Consider the following 20,579-nt stretch of genomic DNA (forward strand, 5'->3'; position numbering starts at 1 on the left):
ATACACATAACCAATTCATTTCAATCAGACTCAAATCTGTCTTTAAAAAATCTTTAAAAGAATAATTGGTAATTTCCTTGGATAACATATTGACTAAGCTTATATTCATTTCTTTCGGTTTTTCTCTCAGAAGAGAAAACATGACACCATTCTCTAGTAAAAAGCCCTTTACCTACTGATTGGTGACCAGTTTGTTTTCTTTGCAGTATTTAACTAAGTATCTCCTTGGTGTCAACTACAAAAGGAATATACTTCCTGTAGCCCCAAAGGCCACAGCTTCTTGGTACCAACAGGAGAAGGAGGTTAGCTCTTTACCACAGCCAATCTACTATCTAGCCTTTCAATCCCACCTCCCTTGCTTCTCCTGGAATCCCATTCTAAATGATTCTCTCTTTCCTTCATCTGCAATTTCTCCCCTTGCTTCTTCCCTTCTGAATACATTATCTCTTACTTTTAAAATGGCAAACAATAGCAGAATATTTTATCCACCTTAAGTGATTGTTCTGGTCTCTCCTCCTTAAGAAATTAGCTCATGATCATTGCTTGACTTCACGCAGGGCTCCTCTAATACTCTTAGAGTTCAACCTTGTCTCATCAGCAGTTGCTCCCTGGCCAATTCTCAGTCCTCATTCTCTCCAGCTTAGCAGTTAAAACATCTGACCACTCTTCCTTCTGGAATTCTATGACCCTAATTCTTTTACTGTTTTGCTCTTTCTCTGTCTCCTGTATTGTTTCCTTTTTATATCCACACGTGTAGGAATCCTCCAAGCCACCAGGCCTCAGTTCTCTACTCTTTCCCTTCTCTGCTATGATTTCATCCATTCCTAGAGCTATCAAATATTCTGCACCCAAACAAGCCCAATCCCCCTCCAAAAAACTAAAGGCCAAATGTTCTCTGTGATATGCAGATACTGACTTACAATGGGGGGAGGGAGGAGTGGAGGTTCACTGAACTAGACAGGGGGAGTCGGGGGAAGGGAGAAGGAATGGGAAAGACAGTAGAATGAATTGGACATAACTTTCCTATGTTCATATATGAATACATGACCATGTAACTCCATATCCTGTACAAACACACGAATAGGAAGTTATACTCCATATATGTGTTATAAATCAAAATACATTCTACTGTCATATATAACAAAAAAGAGCAAATACAAAAAAAATTTTTTAAAAAATATTCTGCACTCGTGCATCATGACATTTTAAAGCCAATTTCTCCAACCCTGGCCTGTATCCCTAGATTCCAATGTTCTACCACATTGGTTTCCAAGGCAGGGAGGTGTTTTTATCCTGGGGAAGAAAATGGGAGGGCACAACATGGTTCACTGGGGTGTGAGATGAGACAATGAGGACTTTAATTCACATTTATTTTATCTGTAAAAATTAAAAAGAAATGAAGCTTTGCAGATTAATCCTGGCCACCTTGCTAAATCATGGCCATGTGTTTCTAATATGGCCAGTGAGGCATAATGAGAAAAGAAGGTAATTGCACACTGGAGACGGGCTGACAGCAGAACTCATATTAGCTTCTTTTAGAGTACCCCAACTTACAGCCTGGAAGCCAAGTACCACTTACATTATCTTGTTCTGAAAAACACTAAGCCTTTCCAATGTGAGTGCTTGAAAACAAAGTGAGGTTAACAACACAAGTGCAAATGACATCTTACACTACACCCACCATGACTTCTTCCTCAGCCACCGTGTGAGGTAAGAACAGTGAGTTTGATCAGACCTCAGATCTGGTATGTTCCATCACATGGGAGGAGCACAGAGATTTTTATTACTTATAAGTAAGTGAAAACATTTAAAAATACCATGGCAGTTTCTACTTGATGGGTTTTACTTTGTATATATCAGTGTTTTAGTATATACATATAGTTTATGAGTAAGTATATTCTTAATATATTTTTACTGAAAAGCTGGCTGTGCTGAGTACTCTGCCTGCCCCCTCCAAATCCACTCTCAATTGTGCTCCGTCTTGAGGACGGTTGTTCTTTATGGGTGGCATCAAACAGGCTTCCATTGGCAATCAGTCAATGGAACCACCAACAAGGAATCAAAGGCAGAAGGCAGGAGTAGAGTGGGTACAGGAAAGTGACTTGCTCCGTGGCTCCCTGCTGGGCTGTGGTTTGAGAACTTCCTCTCTGCAAGGCCTCAGCTCCTGACAGGCCCAGGTGCAGACATCTGAGGGCCAGTAACGGTTAGGTTACCCACCTAGCCCCTTTTAGTCCTGGGGATGACAGCTCACCACCTGCTAACCCTTGGGTGTTCACCAATGCTGATTCCCTATTCTGGCCCAACTGTTATAAAAACAGTCCATCTGAGTCTTTTAATCATCCTTTTGGAGTATGCTATTTACTGAGAGCCTGATATGGTACTTGAACAAAACCCTAGAGCTGCCTAGGCTACTAGACACCTATAATTATGAGCCCTGCCAGTGTCCTCTCTTGTCTAGTCCCCTACACTCACACCTGAACATCCTCTCAGCCAGCATCTTTCCTGCAGGTGAGCCCCCACAGCTGTCAATCACCAAGTCTTGTCCATGGAACCACCTCCATCCCTCCATCCCTTCCTTCCTCCCCATAACACTCCCAACTCAAGCCCTTACTCCTACTCCCGGTCTACCTTTAGATCCCTACCTTTCAAATTCTAGTTATCCTTCTAGAGGTAGCCAAATGCCACCTTTAAAAATATTTTTTCTGTTCCATTTCATTTTTCCTTCCCCCTACCCCCACAGGACCCCCGCCAAATATCTCCTATTTCCAAATTCTCAAAAAACTCCCTTTGCAGCATGCAAAGATCAGTTTAAATGCCTGCTCAGCCACTGTCAGGTTCCGGTCCTTCCCACCTCACTCCTTCCTAAATACCATCTCCAGCAAATCATCTTACAAAAGCACAGTGCCGGTTAATTCTTGGTTTTATCATTTTCTGCCTTGATTATTGACAAGTAAAATTTTTCCATTCCAGAGTTTGCATCTCTCAGTGCTCCAGGCCTATTTGCCTCAATAGCCTTCCCCCCTATGGTTTCCCAATTCCCCTAAGTCCCTGTTGCCTGATGAATCATACTTCCTTAAATGCACCCTACTGGTTGCTCTTTCCACACATTTCTTTCTATAAGGGAAGACTTCCCTAGACATGTCCCCTGGTCAAAATCCACACCAGACTTGAAAGCTTACTTCAGTTCACCTTTCTCCCTTGCTTTCCTGATTTTCCCTTCCTTCCCCTTGTCACCTCCAAATTTTAAGAACATTCTATTTTTTTTAAAGATCTATTCACAGGATGCCTTATTTTCTATCATGAATTATAATGTATTACTTACTTTTTTATCTCTACATCCTCACTTCCTGAGCAAACTATAATTCTAGTAGAAAAAGACCCAATATTATTTACCTGTTTCCCCAGATCTATTCATTTATATAATCACTTTTTTCTAGTTTACTTTCATGATACTTATTTCTCCTTCCTATCTACTACCCACATATATATGCACAACAAAAGATTTTATTACTGATCACTTCTCAAACCTATTATTGCCTTTTTGAACTTTGATCTCTCTTTTTGTGTCTAGCTTTCTCTACTCTTTTTCTCCCAAGTCCTCTTCACTTTTATGTAATATGAGTCCTTAATTCCCTTTTAAATTGATTACTGAAAGATAAGCATAAACCTTCTAATGAGATTATCTCTATAGAAAATACAATACTAGGCCTGGGGTTGTGGCTTAGCAGTAGTGTGCTTGTCTAGCATGTGTGAGGCACTGGGTTCGATTCTCAGCACCACATACAAGCAAATAAATAAATAAAGGTCCATCAATAACTAATAAAAATATTTTTTAAAAAGAAAATACAATACTAAATTTTAGAAAATAAGATAAATGTTAAAACTTCATTATTTATTCTAGGTAAAATAAATTCAGGACCAAAACGCACAACAGACCCTGTAGTTCAAGAAAGTATTTGTTACCCCATAGTATAAGAAATTTCTCTTTTTTTCCCATTGTCTAGAAGATCACTTCATAAAGAGATAGCCCAGTATGAATTTACCTTCAAAACAAAGGAACTTCCCTTTGAGATTCCTCAGAGGATAACCTAAAGTCTTGTAGTTATAAAAGTATAAAAAGACCAAATTATACCCTAAAACACCTCATCCATAATATTCTCAGAATTTAAAATCACTGCTTTATGAACTTTTCTCACTAGAGCATTTGATTTTCCTTATGATGACTGCTTGCATTATATTAAGAAGGATCATTTTATTCAAATTATTTTTGACAGTCAACTTTCAATTATTAATAATTATAGAGAAAACAAATAAAACAGATGGCTGAAATGTACCAATAATTCCAAACTGAATTTAAGACAACAATTTCAAACTTTCCTTCCAAGTAATTAATTTATCTGGTTGTTAGGGAAAAAAATGGTTGTTTTGAGTTTCATTTCCTTTCTATTTCTCTGATACTTATGGAAGCACTGATTAGCATATCTGATGTCTCAGCCTAAGCTCTCAGTCACTTTTGCCTGTTGTTGTAACACAAAGAGCTTCTCTTTGGTTCTGTCACATGGATATCTCCTAATGGATCTCATTTCCTTGCCAGGCTCTTTATCTAAAAGAACAGAGTCTTACCCAGATAAAGGTTGGCATTACTTTATGTGTTAAATGTGTCCTAAGCAGAGGTATGTGGGAGACAGTAATGTTTTTACTCAGATATGGATTAAATTGTCTAACTTGTATTAAAAAAAAGTGTTCTTCCAGCTCTTCCAGTAAGGAGTTTAACAGTGTCCTAGGATTATTGTAGACTCAATGTAACTAATAATATTGGGAGAAAAAAAAAAGAGTTTTTTTATTCTTTCAGAACCAAAAATCTTCTATAGATTCTAATTTTTTCCTGAATTATATCTAAATTCCTAGATCCATAGAACTTTCTATTTAGAGGCCAGCTTAAGGACAGTCTGTCATGGACAATTCCATTTTACAGATTAAAAAACTGAGCTGAAAGTTAACTTGCCCAAAATCTCAAAAGCCACAGAACCAGAAAAGTAATTTAGACTAGAATCCAGACATTTTTGAGGGGCAGATCTAAAGCTTTTCTGGGATACCAGTATTACATTGAAGGGCAGAGTTGCTATTACAGGTACAAGTTGGTGATAAACAGTTAATAAAGTAGCATCCATTAACTAAAGCATCATGAAAATGTTTTTTTTCTTTTTCTTTTTTATTTATTTATTTTTTTGTGTGCTGGGATTGCTTTTCCCTCCAAGTCTAATCAGAACACATATAAACCATTAAATATTCTTTGTATGAAACCATCATAAATGTACATAATGTGCCTCCACTACTTTTCCAGGAAGGAGTCAAGAACCTTGTAAAGGCTATTGATTGAGAATATGTGAGTCAGTACAAAGCTAATCTACTCCAGCATCTTTTTTCTCTTAAGACCATAAAAGATTCATCTATCTCTTATCTTTCTTCTAACCAAAATACTACGTTGTGGTTCATTGGTTCTTCAGTGGCTCATCTGCTCACATTGTTGAAAATAAGACTTGAATTTTATTTAACTTGGTACATTTGCAAATCAGATTGCTGTTACCTATATATTTGCTAACTAGAATGGAGACAATTTCCTTTAATTTTTTAGTTCCTTAAATATTTTTAATGAAACAGATAAAAACATAATTAATAGATTGACATATTTTGTTTATAAGCAATCAACCCTGTCAAGATGGTTAGCTTTCTGTGAAACAAAAACAAAGTCATAACATTTGCAAGCTAACTGCAAGTCCACTGTCTTTGGTGTTTGCAACGAAGCATCTTCTGTCCTGAGACTGCCCTATGTCACATTTCCATGCCAGATTATGGGGCACAGGACAAGAAAACTCACACAGAGTAAGCCAAAGGACATTTGTCTCTACATTCATGATAGTGACGGGATCTACTGCAGTAAGCTTCTTTCTGCATGAAGGAATCATTTTACCATTTTTACACCCTCCAGTTGTTGTTTCCCAAACAGTTGTCAGCTATATCTTGAGAAATCATTAGAAATGTTTGTTTGGTCCAGATGTCATTTCAATTCAGCTCATTCATAAAAACTGCCAAGCAGCTGAGCTTTCAGGACCCTTTCTTCAGAATCTTCAGGCTAATCTGACTATCTTATGGCCTTTAACTGAGAGTTAAAGAACTTGCAAGAACTTGAAGATTCAGGAAGGCAAAGTCAACTTTGAGGATACATTCCACAAAGAAGTCAGTCTGAAATATTTGCTTATTGATGTATCTCTGATATCCAGTGTCCTTGAACCCTGAAACCAAGTGAAAATTCTGTCACCCCTAAGATGCTGACAATTCCTCTCATACAGAAATGGGTCAGTACCTATGAGTGAAGGGAGTTTCAATACAGAGAGTGCCATGTCTTACTTTTCAATAACCAGCTCTAGTTGGGCACATGCTAGGGGAGGTTCTTTTTTTGAGTCCTAAATACTATACAAGCACCATACTTTCTAAAATGCAAACTAGTAAAAAGCACCACACAAGCTTCATAATGAATAATTAAAGAAAAATATCTTTGATTTATCTAATTTTTACTCAAATTGATTTCAATAAGCAAAACTAGTAGGAAACTATAGATATACCTACAACTTTAACCCATTCTGAGACTGAATATATACTGGTAATAATACTAGCATAAGGAATATATTTAATCTAACCCATTATGTTGAGCTTGTGATACCTGCCAGGTATCAGGTCTATTGCAAGGGTGACCACATAGCAATTAACTCTGTTTTGCTAAATTCCTTCACATGCTAGCACAATCAACTGACAAATCACACCCCAACTTACCTAGTAAAAGATTAGCCTTTGATTCATGTTCTCTAGGTTGTTTTGACTTCTTTTTATCTTCAGACAATCTGTTGCCCTTACCATAGTAAAGTTTTAACTTTTATGTTAATGTTAAACAGTTCAGCACAGAAGTCACCCCTGGAGAATGCTTTGGCTTTATTTTTATAATGGTAGTTCCCTGAAACCACCCCACCTCTGAATAATATATTTAAAACAGTAACTACCCCAAAGTTTTTATACTAATTTATAAAAAGATCAGACAAGTTAGGCAAATACTTCTCAATTATGAAAAAATTGGGCAGGTTAGAACATTAAGAAAGATAAAACTCAGCTATCTGAAGAAAATAATTATACAAAGGTCAGATAACTTTCTTTTAAAAATTCTTGCAAATGAAATTCTGCTGAGTACCCTCTTGGAAGTACGGTGAGGCAAGTGAGTCACTGTGAAGTCTACCATGGAACTCAAGGTCCTTAGACTCCAGCTCCAGACATAAAATATCATCTGGCCACTCTCTGGACACTGTATATCACTGCTCCTTGCCCGTTTTTCGCAAAAACAGAAAATTTACTTCGGATCATTTCTTTCCCCCAACACCTTGCACAATGCCTTGCACATAACAAGTACTCAAAACATGTTTGTTCAGTTGACTAATTAAAACCCTAAAGACCAAAACAAAAAAAGAAAGAGTGTTATTTTTGCCAGTGGCCATATGTGTTCCCACCACATTTTACAATTTCTTTTAAGTCCCAGAGGTGTCCTGCTTTACATCATGGCTAGTTGTGCTGATATCTGTCTCTGTTTATTCATCTCTAAATTGGATAGAACTACTAACATGGTATATATTGCACATGTATTGCATAAAGTCAAAAATGAATGTTTTCTGAATAAGGTGAGTATTTAGAAAAGTTAGGACATAAGCTGGACTTAAGTTAATGGAGAAGTGAGGCTAGGAAGGTATCCCAAGTAATATAAGGATGGGGAATGAAAAGGAAGTAGGAAATACATCAGCCTGACTGGAGGAGAGGGTTCAAGCAGAAAAAATGGAGAAGGAAGTTGGAAAAATGGCCACCAATGGTGGATGAAGACTGAGGCAATGTATTCATAAATCAAAAAGTTATATTGTACATCTTAAATATGTACAATTTTTATTTATCAATTATACCTCAATAAAACAGGGGTAAATTAAAAATACAATTAGAGGATAATTGTCCCAATTGTTGAATTACATATAGGTCAAGACTAAGTAAGGAAGTATTTACATAGTTTAAAAATCCAGGCAGGAGGAGAGAGCCTAGGTAAGAATTGACTGTGTCAATGTATGAAAATGAATCTTACAAGACATACTGTGAGGAAAGAAGCATGAGATCTAACATGAATTAGTAAATTTTAAAACCTTACTGGGGTTAATAGAATGTTTAATTTACTTGGAAAAAAATTGGGACCATTTGCATGATCTTTTGCAGTGATCAGAAAAGAGTGAATGAAAACATAGGAAATAAAAAAATGAACTCAGTTTAAAAAAAATTTTTTTTTAGTTGTAGACGGACACAATATCTTTATTTATTTGTTTTTATGTGGTACTGGAGATTGAACCCAGTGCCTCAGACATGCTAGGCAAGTTTTCTACCACTGAGCTGCAACCACAGCCTCTGAAGTCAGTTTTTGACCTGTTAAATTTGTTTGTCCTTGAGATACACAGGTCATATCCTGTAGTCAAGTATAGAAATAAAACAATAGGGAAAGTTTAGGACTGAGACTAAGGAAAGGTTTTGAAAATAATACTAGATCTACATGCATAAAAACACTAATGTAAAATGAAAAAATCCAAACATTCAAACAAATTTTGATAGAATCCTACTAAATTGTAAAGGATTCCTCAGGTAACCATCCACTCTTACAAGTTTGTATTAAATAATGAGAAACACCTGATATTGGGCAGTCATAAACTCCTAGGCCTGTCTGGGACTTACCAAGTTGCATCTCCTGCCTCTAAGTCCCTGGAGAACAGGGTCTGCATAGTTTCACAGTATCTAACACAGTGGCTTGGACAAAGGAGGCCGCTGTAAATCCTTATGAAATTAAAAAATCACCATCTTCTGGCTCTAACACTAGGCAATTCTTTTAGTAACCAATTTTCATTTTTAACAACCTCCAAATTAAAATTAAAATTAATTCTAAACAGAATATAAAAAATATATATATATTCAAAAAATATATATATATTGCCCTTTTTTGGGAAAAATACATGATACAGCCTTAGAAGCAATAACTCTGAATATGTTACCTATTTCAGTGGGATATTTTCCTAGAAAAAGTAAAATGCAGAGTGGATCAACACTACTTGCTCTTTCATAGATCTGAGTGCCCCCCTACCCCACACTGCAGCACAATAAAGTCACTTAGAATTGGTCTTCTGATTTCAAATTAAGTTCAGGGACTGTCCTGAAAAACTGTTCTGATGACAGCAGAGCCACTGAGGTAGTGCTAAAGCAAAGGGTCTAACATTAACAGTTCTCTTCATATCTTCACACTGGGAAGGAGGCGTCAGTTAACTTGCAGGGTCTTTCTGCCAGCCTGATTATGGATTGATAACGTCAGTTCCCTCTGGTGCCTTTTAAAAGCTGTACATTTCCCACCTCCAGCTGTGTTTTCTCTCAGGAAGGTCACCTCTACTTCTGCTTTCTTAAATAGCAAACAGGGTCGCTCTCAACAAAATTGTAGTTCCTTGAGCAACCACACCCTCACCTTACCCAGACTTGGGAAACCCTGTGTCAAAATGATTTTGTCCTTTTTCCAGTCAAAAATCTGCCTGTAGAAGAGTATCTCTTAAATTCATTCAAAAGTATGAATAAATTACTGAAAATCTAATATGTGTGACTCATAAATGTTTTTGCATTTTATAGGAAATAAAAAGTCTTAACCCTAAGGGTTGGTTACAATTTTGAAACTTAAAATTCCAGGGAGAATACAGAAAACATAAGATGTGTTAAGAGTGGAGAAAGAGTGTGCCCTCCCCCACTCTTCTGAAATATGCCTTGTAAGTAGGCCCACTCAGAATATATTTGTTTTTTTGATTTCTTGGTGTTTTAGTCAGCTTTTTCACTTCTGTGACTAAGGACCCAACCAGAACAAAGAGGAGGGAAAGTTTATTTGAGGGCTCACAGTTTCAGAGGTCTTTAGTCTGTAGAAGGCCGGCTCCATTCCTTAGGGCTCAAGGTGAGGCAGAACACCATGGCAGAAGAATGTGACAGAGGGATGCGGCTCACATAGTGATAGAAAGCAGAGAGAAATTCCACTTGCCAGATACAAAAACATATACCGCAAAGCCACACCCCTAATTCCCACCTCTACCAGCCACACCTGCAGCCTTTAGTTACCACTCAGTTAATCCCTATCAGAAGATCAATTCACTGATTGGGTTAAGGCTCCCACAACCCAATCATTTCCTCTCTGAACCTTCTTGCATTGTCTCACATGTGAGCTTTTGGATGACACATCACATCCAAACCATAACACTTTTTATTATGAATTAACACAGTTGCTATAATAGAATTAGAATTGCAATGCTAATAATAATATGACTTTTAAGGCTAAATTTTAAACCTTTTTTGAGGCAATATTTCCAAATACTAAATAAATGTGTATTTGGTAATGAATATTGACCATCTCAGGTCACTAGAGAAAGCTAAGTTTAGAAGAAAAAGTAAATCTCACAGATGAACTCAGGCTCCATGTTTTCAAGAATATTTTCATTTGTTTCTCCCTGATAATTAGCATAATTTGATGCAGTCAAGTTGGATTTCAATAAATGTATACAGGCTATTAGATTGCCTGATTTGTTTCTACCTAGGCTGAACACCTCATGCATTTTTATTTGTTCAGAAAAATCAAGTTTTTTTTATTATGAGCATAGACTTTATGATTTGGGTGTTATTTTTCTTCTTGGATGGCATCTATGTAATCCAATATCATTTTTAAGAAATCCAAATACTCAAGGAACTTGAGTCTAAGTTAAATCCAAGCTGCTTATTTTGGAATCCCTGCCCCTGCCCCACACCAGTAGGCAATAGGTCTTGGAGTTTTTTGTTTTTTTTTTTTTTCTTTTGCCTTATTTGTTCAAATAAGTTTTTATTAATAGTAAAAAAAAAAATGTGCTTTTTTTTTAGACTTCACTTTTTACGAGAAATTTTAAGTTACATAAAAATTGAGTGGAAAGTGCAGAGAACTCCCATATAAACTCTCACTCTACCTCTATCCCTATTCCTGTCCTACTGTTTATATTTTGCATGAATATGGTATATTTACTACAATTGATAAAACATTGTTGATACATTATTATTAGCTAAAATCCACAGTTCACAATAGGGTTGACTCTTGGTGTTGTACATTCTGTGGGTTTTGACAAGTGTGGGATGACATGTATCCCCATGATGGTATCATACAGAAATTTCACTGCCTTAAAAAATCCTCTGTGCTCTACCTATTCATCTCTCCTCTGACCCCAGACCTTGACAACTACTGATCTTTTTTACTGTTTACATAGTTTTGCCTTACTCTGTAGATTTTTAACCAAATATGTTCAGCAGGGAAAAGTTCAGTAAGGGTGGTATCAGAGAAGCAAAACAAAAAAGATTGAATGATTAACCATAAAAACAATTCAATTACAGGATGAAAACTACATTATGTTCACAGGCAGTAGATGCTTCTTTTTTTTTTTCAACTAATATTAATTGAAACCATACTATGTCTCCACAGTGTTTAGGTGCTAGGGATAACAGTTGTAATCAGAGTTTCTTCCTTCATGGAGTATACACTCCAATTGAGGGGTAAAAGAGAAGGTAAAAAAAAAAAACTTTTTTAATGGCCAAGAAAAAAGTTAAAACAAATTATTACTTATTCAGTACTTCTCAGAAGGACGATGGAAAAATGCATGGCTATGCAATCAAGTGACCGATGCAGACAGTAGTTAGGGAAGGCTTCTCTCAGGAAATGATATTTGAGCTAAGGGTCAAGAGATGAAGCACCAATCTACACAAGGGAAGAATATTCATTTACAATGTCCCAGAGAAGGAAACAGGCTTGAACTGACTGAAGGAAAAAAGTCAATGTGGCCAGTGAAAATAGAGCAGATGAGAACATGTAGGGGTGAAGCTGCAGAGGCAGTGAGGCTGGAAGAAGAAGGTAAGGTTGAGAAAACAGGTTAGATCATAAATGACCCTGCAGAGCCGTAGTTAGGGGGGTTAATTTTATTTATGTGAAGCCACTAGAGAATTTTAAACATGAAAAATGATCTATGTTTTTAAATGATCACCCTGGATCTATAGAGTATCTTAGGAGACTCCTTTAAAATAAGTGTAAACCCTAATACACTGAGAGCATTAAAGATGTTGACCAATACAGTGCAAATCCTAAAAAGTAAAAATGGTATTCCTACTTTCAAAGCCAATACCATCCTTGTCTGCATCTCCCCCTACCCACCTTTGGCTCCCCAAAAAGAGATATCCAGTAGACATATTAATAATGTTTTCAATCACTTCTGCCAGACACTGAGGTTGCCATTGGCATAGGGATATTTACACTCAATTCCCTACCTAAATGAGAAATCGTGTGCTAAAGTACCCTAAATGAAGTCTTCATGAGAAGTAATTTTGCCTTCCACAGTAGCCTTCTGTTTTAAATTTTGGAAAATCATGCTCTGCCTGCAAATACAACTTGCCTTTTAAAACTACAGATGAGAAAAAGGCTAATATTCAGATTCGCCTTTAGCAGATAAAACTAAAAAGAACACCATCAGACACTTGGTATATGCAACAACAATTGCCAGCCAGAGTCCAGGTGCTTTTCTGCTTCTTACAGGCCAAGCTGCAGGGGCTGGCTCCCCTCTCAACGAATGATTTTCTTTCTTAGCTTACAAGAGAATAAGTGATTTCTGCTGTCTGTCTCTATGGCAACTAGTACCCTAATTTCACCTCTTAGATGGCAATTATACCTATTCACTGAACGGCTTTCAATCCCCACTCTCATGATGAAAAAATTGATTTCATGAAAAATGAGATACAGGCAATAGGTGAACTTTTCCCACAGCAACCCTGGAATACAGTCAGGCACTTAGGGGCAGAATGTGCTCTGTGGATGTTTTTCTTTTTCATTTATAAAATGTTTATCCCAAATGTCTTTCTTCTAGTTAGTTTTCAATAATAAGATATTAGTCTTTTCTTCCTCAAAATTTATTTCTATTCAATTATAAAATTGGTCACCTTCATTGTAAAGAGTTTGGCAAATACAAAAAAGTAGATAAAAGCAGGAACAAGAAAATAAAATTCTCTCTCCTCCTACAAAAATAATCACTATTAATGTCTTGCTAGCATTTTAGGAACACATACATATAAATACAATTTAAATCCCAATGTGCCTATTTTTTTGTTAACCAGAGGTTTTCACAAAACACATTATGAGTTGTTTCCATATCATTAAATATTCTTCAAACACATGATTTTGATGGCTTCAAAGGAATCCATTATATGGATTACTATATTTTATTGAACTAATCCTTCTATGTTGACTTATTAAAAATAAATATTTATGCATGTCTACTGTCTTAGAATTAATCCAAGGAAAGAAAATATATATAGATCAAATAAATATTTTAAACTGTACTGTCAAATGTTTCTTTAAAAAATATATATCAATTTATTTTCCCACTAGAAGTAGATGAATAGAAGCATACATTTCCTTAACTTTTTGATCAGATGTACCTTTCAAAGATAAAACATGATGAAGGTTAAATATGTTTCAAATTTTCATTTTTTCTTGGAGGGGGGATTTCTTGTTCACCTCTGTTGTCCGTTAATATTAATTCTCCCCTTTTTCTCAGTAACAGAAAAGACAACTGCTGTTGTTTGAACCTAGAAATGTTCCCTGAAAAGCTCATGTTTTGAAACCATAATTCCCAATTCAGGAAGATTCAGAGGTGGGGCTTTTAGGCAATGTTTAGGGCTCTGACTTCATCAATGGATTAAGCCATTTGATGGATTAATAATTTGAATGAACTAATGAATAGTAACCATAGGCAAGTGGGGCATGGCTGGAAGAAGTAGATCACTTAGGGGCATGGCCTTGGATGATATCTGTCCCTGTCCCTGGCTTTCTTTCTCTCTCTCCCTTTCCCCTCTCCTCCCCTACCCTTCCCTCCGGTCATCTCCTCCTCCTCCTCCTCCTCTTCCTCCTCCTTCTCCTCCTCCTCCTCCTCTTCTTCTCTTCTTCTTCTTTCCCTTTCTCTCTCTCTCTCCCCCCCTCTCTCCCTCTCCCTCTCCCTTTCTCCCTCTCCTCCCCCCACAGCAGCTTTTCTCCACCACACCCATCCACCATGATGTTCTGCCTCACCTCAGGCAGGCCCAGAGCAAGTGTCAGCTAACCATGGACTGAACCTCTGAAACTATGAGCCCCAAATAAACTTTTCCTCTTCTAAGTTGTTCTTGTCAGTGATGGAAAGTTAGTGTTAATCAACACAACTTTTAGATACATAGCCCCTTGAAAGGGGATTTCCCATTCTCTCTTGCAAATAGGCCTTGTGTCAGCTCTAGATTAAAGAAAGGTAATCAAAAGTGATCTGTTATTTCCAAAAAATATCCTTTCAGGAAGCAGATGTGCCCTTCTTCTCCTTATCATTTCTAATGGCTGGAATGCAGATGTTATGTTTGGAGATCCAGTACCATTTTGTACTGTAAGGATAAGGATTATACCATAGGGATAGTGGGATGACAAACTAGAAGGTGGGGTTCCTAAGATTTAAGAAATGTTGCCCTGGATAATTGGTCTCCAAATTGTTATGTGGAAGAATGACACTGTGTTTTAAAGATATTATTGGGCTGCATTTTTTGTTTCATGTGCCTGAACTTAATCTTGATTGACAAAAGATTTTTACCCATCTTTTTTATTAATTTGTATGTGTTCTTTTTATTTTAAGTGTATTTATACTTTATTTGGAATATATGTTACAAATTTTTCCCAGTTTGTCATTTGCTCCTTAATTTTGTTTAGGAGACACAAAAACATAGTTATTCTCAAATCTACTTATAACATAAATTTCATAATATATTCAGAAAATCAGGTAATATAGACAGAATCTAGATTATATTACTATAGAATCTCATTAGAGAATATTCAGAAATAGAGATCCACGTGTCTTTTGTCCTAACCATCGTAAGGCAGCAGTGAGACATAAATTTATTCCTATAAATATTCAAATGAATTGTATATTTCAGGCTAAAGTCCTTCAGATGATGGGGTGTATTATTTTTGAGAATTTGTTAAATATTTTATTCTTTTCTAAAGCAGAGATTCTCCATTTATGATGTGGGGTGGGGTGGGGACTCTAGGTTCAAGAAATTTTCTGAGAGGTCTCCACTATGATTTAATGGCAGGTGAGTGGGCCAGCTCCAGTTGCCACCTTCAATCCGTGTTTTAAAGGTAGTCACTCTGTGCTAGTCGTTGGAGTTCCTCAAAAGAACCTCTGCCTTTAGGGAGTTTTCATACACAGACAAGAAATACAGAGTTACAGTTTCCTACCAGATCATAAGCAGCCAGCATCTTTTTCTGCACATCTGGAATTGCACCTAGAGCCTCCAGGTATGGAAAGCTGTCTTTCATCACAAGAGAGACTGAGGGAGTATTGTCACTGGTGATGAGCCGAGAGGACAAGGTTAACAGGCACTGCTTCAGATTTGCAGTTGGAGGGAGTCCACACAGTTCCTTAATGGACACTATCGCATTCTATGAGGAATAAAAAAAAAATTGAATCATACATCTGGCCACGTGGCCCATTACCCTCAGCCCACCCAGGTTGAAACACAAGTATATTCACAAAAAGACATATATACTTTGTGGCACACTAGATTATAACTAACCAAAAAATGTAATACGCACAAGGATAACAGAGCTAATTCACATTATATACTCTTCATATTTTTCAGTTTTTATTAGCTGCCACAAATATGTGACAAAAGCAAAAGAGATTGTGACTAGGTTGCACAGTGCTTTTCAAAATGAGTACTAGACTGGTCACACAAACTAGCACCAGATAATTATGAATATCTTATTTGATTTGTATTTTGATTATAAGGAGAACATGTCAGTGAATACTGGATGGTGTCTTCTTTGGGTTTTTCCCCTCAAGGTAGCAGCTGTTATTGGTCAACAGCCTCCCCTGGACTGTCAATGGCATTCCTTTGTCATCTCATCAGAAGGGCACCTGGCACACACATGCATGAACACACACATACACACACAGAGAAAATGCATTTCATGTACAGATACATTTGTCCATGTTTCAGTCTTTTAAAACAATTTTGAAATAGAAATTATGACTATTTTACATTTATTAACAGTTACATTTATCTAACCTATTAACTGTCTCAGGAATTTAGTGACAATGATGGTATTCATTTTTTCTATCAATTAGGCTCCAGGTAACCCTTAATCCAAAATACTTTATGTTAAGATATACATAAATTATCAACACTAATTGGAAAAAAATTATAACCAACTCTTTTTAATATATTGTCTAAATGTATACTATATAAAGATATATTTTAATAAGTATATAGAAATAAAATCTAATTCTAATATTTAAGGTTATATATAGAAATTACTCATAACTAATCTAATACAAGTATTTACAATAACATTAAAGTTATGTCTGAAAATGTTATGTAGAAGATGCTGATATTTTGAGCCTATTTTTAAAAGAATGGCTAAGGCAACCCATCAATAGTCAGATACTCACAATCTGACTATTTACATGTGATTTATGTACAATATTATTTTCCACCACTTTGGCTATTTAAAATCTATTTTGAGCCTATCCCAGAATATCTCAGTGAAGTAAAATAAAAATAAAGTTTTCACTGAGTCATGGGTTTGTGTTCTACATCATGTGAATTGTAATGGGTTTTGATATTAGGATTTAAAGTCTAATGTTGCTATTTATTAACTGTACTATTTGCGAAATCACTTAACCTCTTATTTATTTGCTATCTTGGAAGTAAGGATTTTTTGTGAGAATTATAATCAAAATGTTAGCTAAAGGAATAAAGTGAATTAAATGATATTCACTATACACACTGCAAGTGATTTATAAGTATTTGTTGTTTGATTGCTTCTCAATAACACTATCCTAGAATAAATATATTAAATAGTATGAAAAAAGTTCACAACTCTCTCTTATTATGTGCATTAGTGAACAGAAGGAAACCCATCCATTGAATTTCTTCATATTAAAGCTGGACAATTTCTATACACTCTCATTTAATTCTCCAAATAACCCTGGTATATAAGCATAACTAATTTTCTTACCTTATACAGAGAAAACTGATGATCAGAGACTTGAAATAATTTTCTTAAGATCACAGAGACAGATTTAATCCAGAATCTATGTTCTTTAAATTAAGCCACATTTCTAAGAGAAGGTTAATACCATCTTCAACAAGTTTAAGTGCTAAATATCTTTAGTATATAATAGAATTGATATGTGTTTTTTCTTGTGGAAAATAATTCATTATTGTTGTTATACATTTAAACATCTGAAACGATAAATCTAATAGGCATTTCATTTGTTTTATATGACTTCAAGTTCTCTTCCATACTCATATCTGTAAATATTTTACATATATACTTATAATTGCTATGGGTTTGTATATATAATATTTCATATATTACACATATTTTATATTCTAATTTTTCACCTTGTTTCCTGTATATATTCTCACATATCAATTCTATTATATACTAAGGATATTTAATATATATACAGCATTTGCTATATTGATACTGCATTAACTGACTTAGGTCAAGTCAAACACACCAGAGCACTTATAATTAGAAATAAAGGGTATATTTGCTTTATCACAGGCAGTATTTATAGTTTAGTGGTGCACAGGCTTATACAACATTTGTGATCATTTTTTTTTTGTGCAAATCATGTCATTAATAAAGCACAATGTTCACTGGCAAGAAAATAGTAGGGATAAGTACGGAAGAACAAGAGAATTTGGGATTTTTCTCCTACCTGCATATTTTCTCTCATATCTATGGCTTCTCGTAAGGGATGCACTGCAATTTTGAAGATGTCATCTATGGTTTTAAGACCTATATTCCTGAGCATAGTATATTCTCGAACTTTCTTCCCCATTCTCACTGAAAGGCTGCGCTTCTGTGCCTTTCCTCCTCCACTTCGATTAGTTATTGCTATGTGGACAAAAAGGGTGACGTGCTCCATGATGTCACCCACAAAGGAGCGCAAGGGAACATGCCGATATCCAGGCTGCAAACATTCAAAGGGTATTGTATATTGTCCTATAAACTCATCCCCAATGTAGTCATCATCAAGGACAACAAAACGAATCATGGCTAGCTCAGGAAGGTTTACTTGAAACTCAAACGTTTCATCGAAAATAGGGTTATCACTGTTTTGCTGTACAGTTTTAGTTCTTTGTTCAGAGCAGTCTGCAGGAATTCCATGGATCTCTATACAAACATAGGGATCTATGACATCCCCTTTGGCACAAGCTCCCTTGGGCTTTGGGAAATTCTGACCGCTGATGATCTTGATGTGAAGAGCCAGAGGAGACACCCCAGGTACAATGCCCTTTGTATTTGCACTGAAGTAAGATACTTCATCTCGCATGACTGATGGCCTTAGAACATAACCACATCCTCCATTTTGAAGAAACCAGCCTGTGTGAAGATCCATCATTGGACCTGGAGTCTGAAAATTCATTGCTACAATCTGACAGCCACAATTCCAAAAGTCCTGTGGATTCAAGTTACTAGAATCGATCCTCATGGCACTTGGATATATTCTTGATAAGAACTTCTTGTTATAATTTACAAAATCCTCTGGATATTCATTTGCAATTCGGCTGGCCTCTGTCTCACTAAATGAGCAAATTTCCCAATAGTTTTGGCTTTTCATAGACACTTCAAAATCCCTGTACTGAACAGATTTACAAATAGATACCAAATCAGAGAGCTCCTTACAGAGCCAAATTTGTTTCTGCTCACCATTGTAATCTACTGACATCCTTCGAGACATTTCAGCTTCTTCATCTTCATCTGTTACTTCTCCTTCTAACACATCGGAATCAGAAGGCAATTTCTTTCCTTTCACAATGATCATTCTTTTTAGTTTTTCTGGTGATGGGAGGTAGGATTCTGATGGCAAAGGTGCTTCGGTATAGAGTTTATCGCCAAAGACTTTTTTCATCTGTTCAACCATTACCTTCTGCTGTGGTAGGGAGCAGTGATTCCCCAAGCAAAGAATGAGAGGGTACTCAGAAGCAACAAAGGCAAATTTATTTATCACCTCTATGACACTTCGAAAGGAGACGTGTGTTGTCATGTTGTTTCGATTACACAGGATTGGTTCATTGTCTGAACCATCACTTACATCCAGTTCAACACTTCGACAGCCCATTTTCAAAGCTCTAACATATCCATTGACATCAGCTGGTCCCCTGAACTGGTCTTCTATGAGATAGGTGTTATGAGAGGCATTGATATAGTAGTGAGATAAGGGTTGGGTCATATCTTGGGCAACCTTCTTTTGCTCAGGATCAAAAATGTCACACTCTGGTGACAATAAATACTGGGTAAAGCCATCAATTGCAAGAAACCCTTTTTGACGTCCCTCCTCAGAAAGTTCATATCTCTTAATGATGTCTAAGCACATATCCTCAGTGATATGGGTGACTCCTTGCTCAGCTTCTAAAAAAAGCATTAGGTCATTGGCATCCAAATATTCTTTGTTTTTAGATATCTGTACAAGTAAGAAATATACTTCTGGCCTGGTGCAAAGTTCACAAAAAGCTTCACAAAATTCCTCTTCTGTCACTCGGGTGGTTAGTTTTTCTTTGCTTTTCTGAATTTCTTTAAACTTTAACCTGATCTTGGATTCCTTCAGGGTAGGGTTGAGCTGTTTTATTAACTCTACAGAGGTGTCTTCCAACATAATACCATTCCCATCAACATCTGCAGCTTCAAACACCGTTTTCAACCACATGAACCTTGGGGTGTTCTGGTTGCCCTCCATAAAATCAAGGGGTTGCTTACTACGAGAAACCAGGTATCGTAACCCAGACACCCAGATGTTTGCTACATCTGCTGAATTGGCAACTAAGTCCAGAGATTCATAGTTCTCCCCATGGAGTATAGAAAAAGCACAGTCCTCGCAAATCTGGTCAGCGAGGCCATTGTTCCTAAACGTTTCTGTGTTCTTGCCCAGTCTGATCTCTTTTATGGCAGAAATATCAAGCTTAGCTTTCTCAAGGTCCTTCTTGGATGGTTCCCAGCGAAGAGCTTGGAGGTCTGTGTCCAGAGTAAAGAAGCGGTTGTAGATGCGGGAGTTGGGCCGGACTTTCTTCAGTTCACAGCCGGCTTGCATGAAGCTGATGCAGTCATGTGCACTGCTGATCTTCTTTTCTGATGGCATGCTGCTGAAGGATACTGTTTTCTTTCTTCCTCCACATTTTTGGTTTGAAGGATCCTGTAAAACAATTTTAGAAGAATCAATCACTCTCCTTTAGAAAACAGACAAATTCATTGCCATTCTACAGACTCCTCAAACTCCACTCAGACAGGGTGATTGCTTGAACAGAGGCCAGCCTAAAATTTATCTTTTTTACTATTTTAGAAAAGAGAAATTGCAAAGAGAATTGATATTATTAGGCTCTAAAAGAAACTTCTTTTTCAA

General features: G+C 36.5%; 1 protein-coding gene across 1 annotated transcript in view; it reads right to left on the bottom strand.

Annotated features, from left to right (window-relative positions):
* Window positions 1-20,579, bottom strand: part of Plcl1 (phospholipase C like 1 (inactive)) — a 335,645-nt gene that overhangs the window by 42,903 nt on the left and 272,163 nt on the right. Inside the window, exons 2-3 of the mRNA XM_076865800.2 lie at window positions 17,898-20,372; window positions 15,401-15,604 (exon numbers count right to left, since the gene is read on the bottom strand). Of these exons, the coding sequence (XP_076721915.2) occupies window positions 15,401-15,604; window positions 17,898-20,372 (2,679 nt within the window). The remainder of the gene's footprint in view (window positions 1-15,400; window positions 15,605-17,897; window positions 20,373-20,579) is intronic.

This window comes from Callospermophilus lateralis, chromosome 9 (genome assembly GCF_048772815.1).
Source record: "Callospermophilus lateralis isolate mCalLat2 chromosome 9, mCalLat2.hap1, whole genome shotgun sequence".
Lineage (NCBI taxonomy): Eukaryota > Metazoa > Chordata > Mammalia > Rodentia > Sciuridae > Callospermophilus > Callospermophilus lateralis.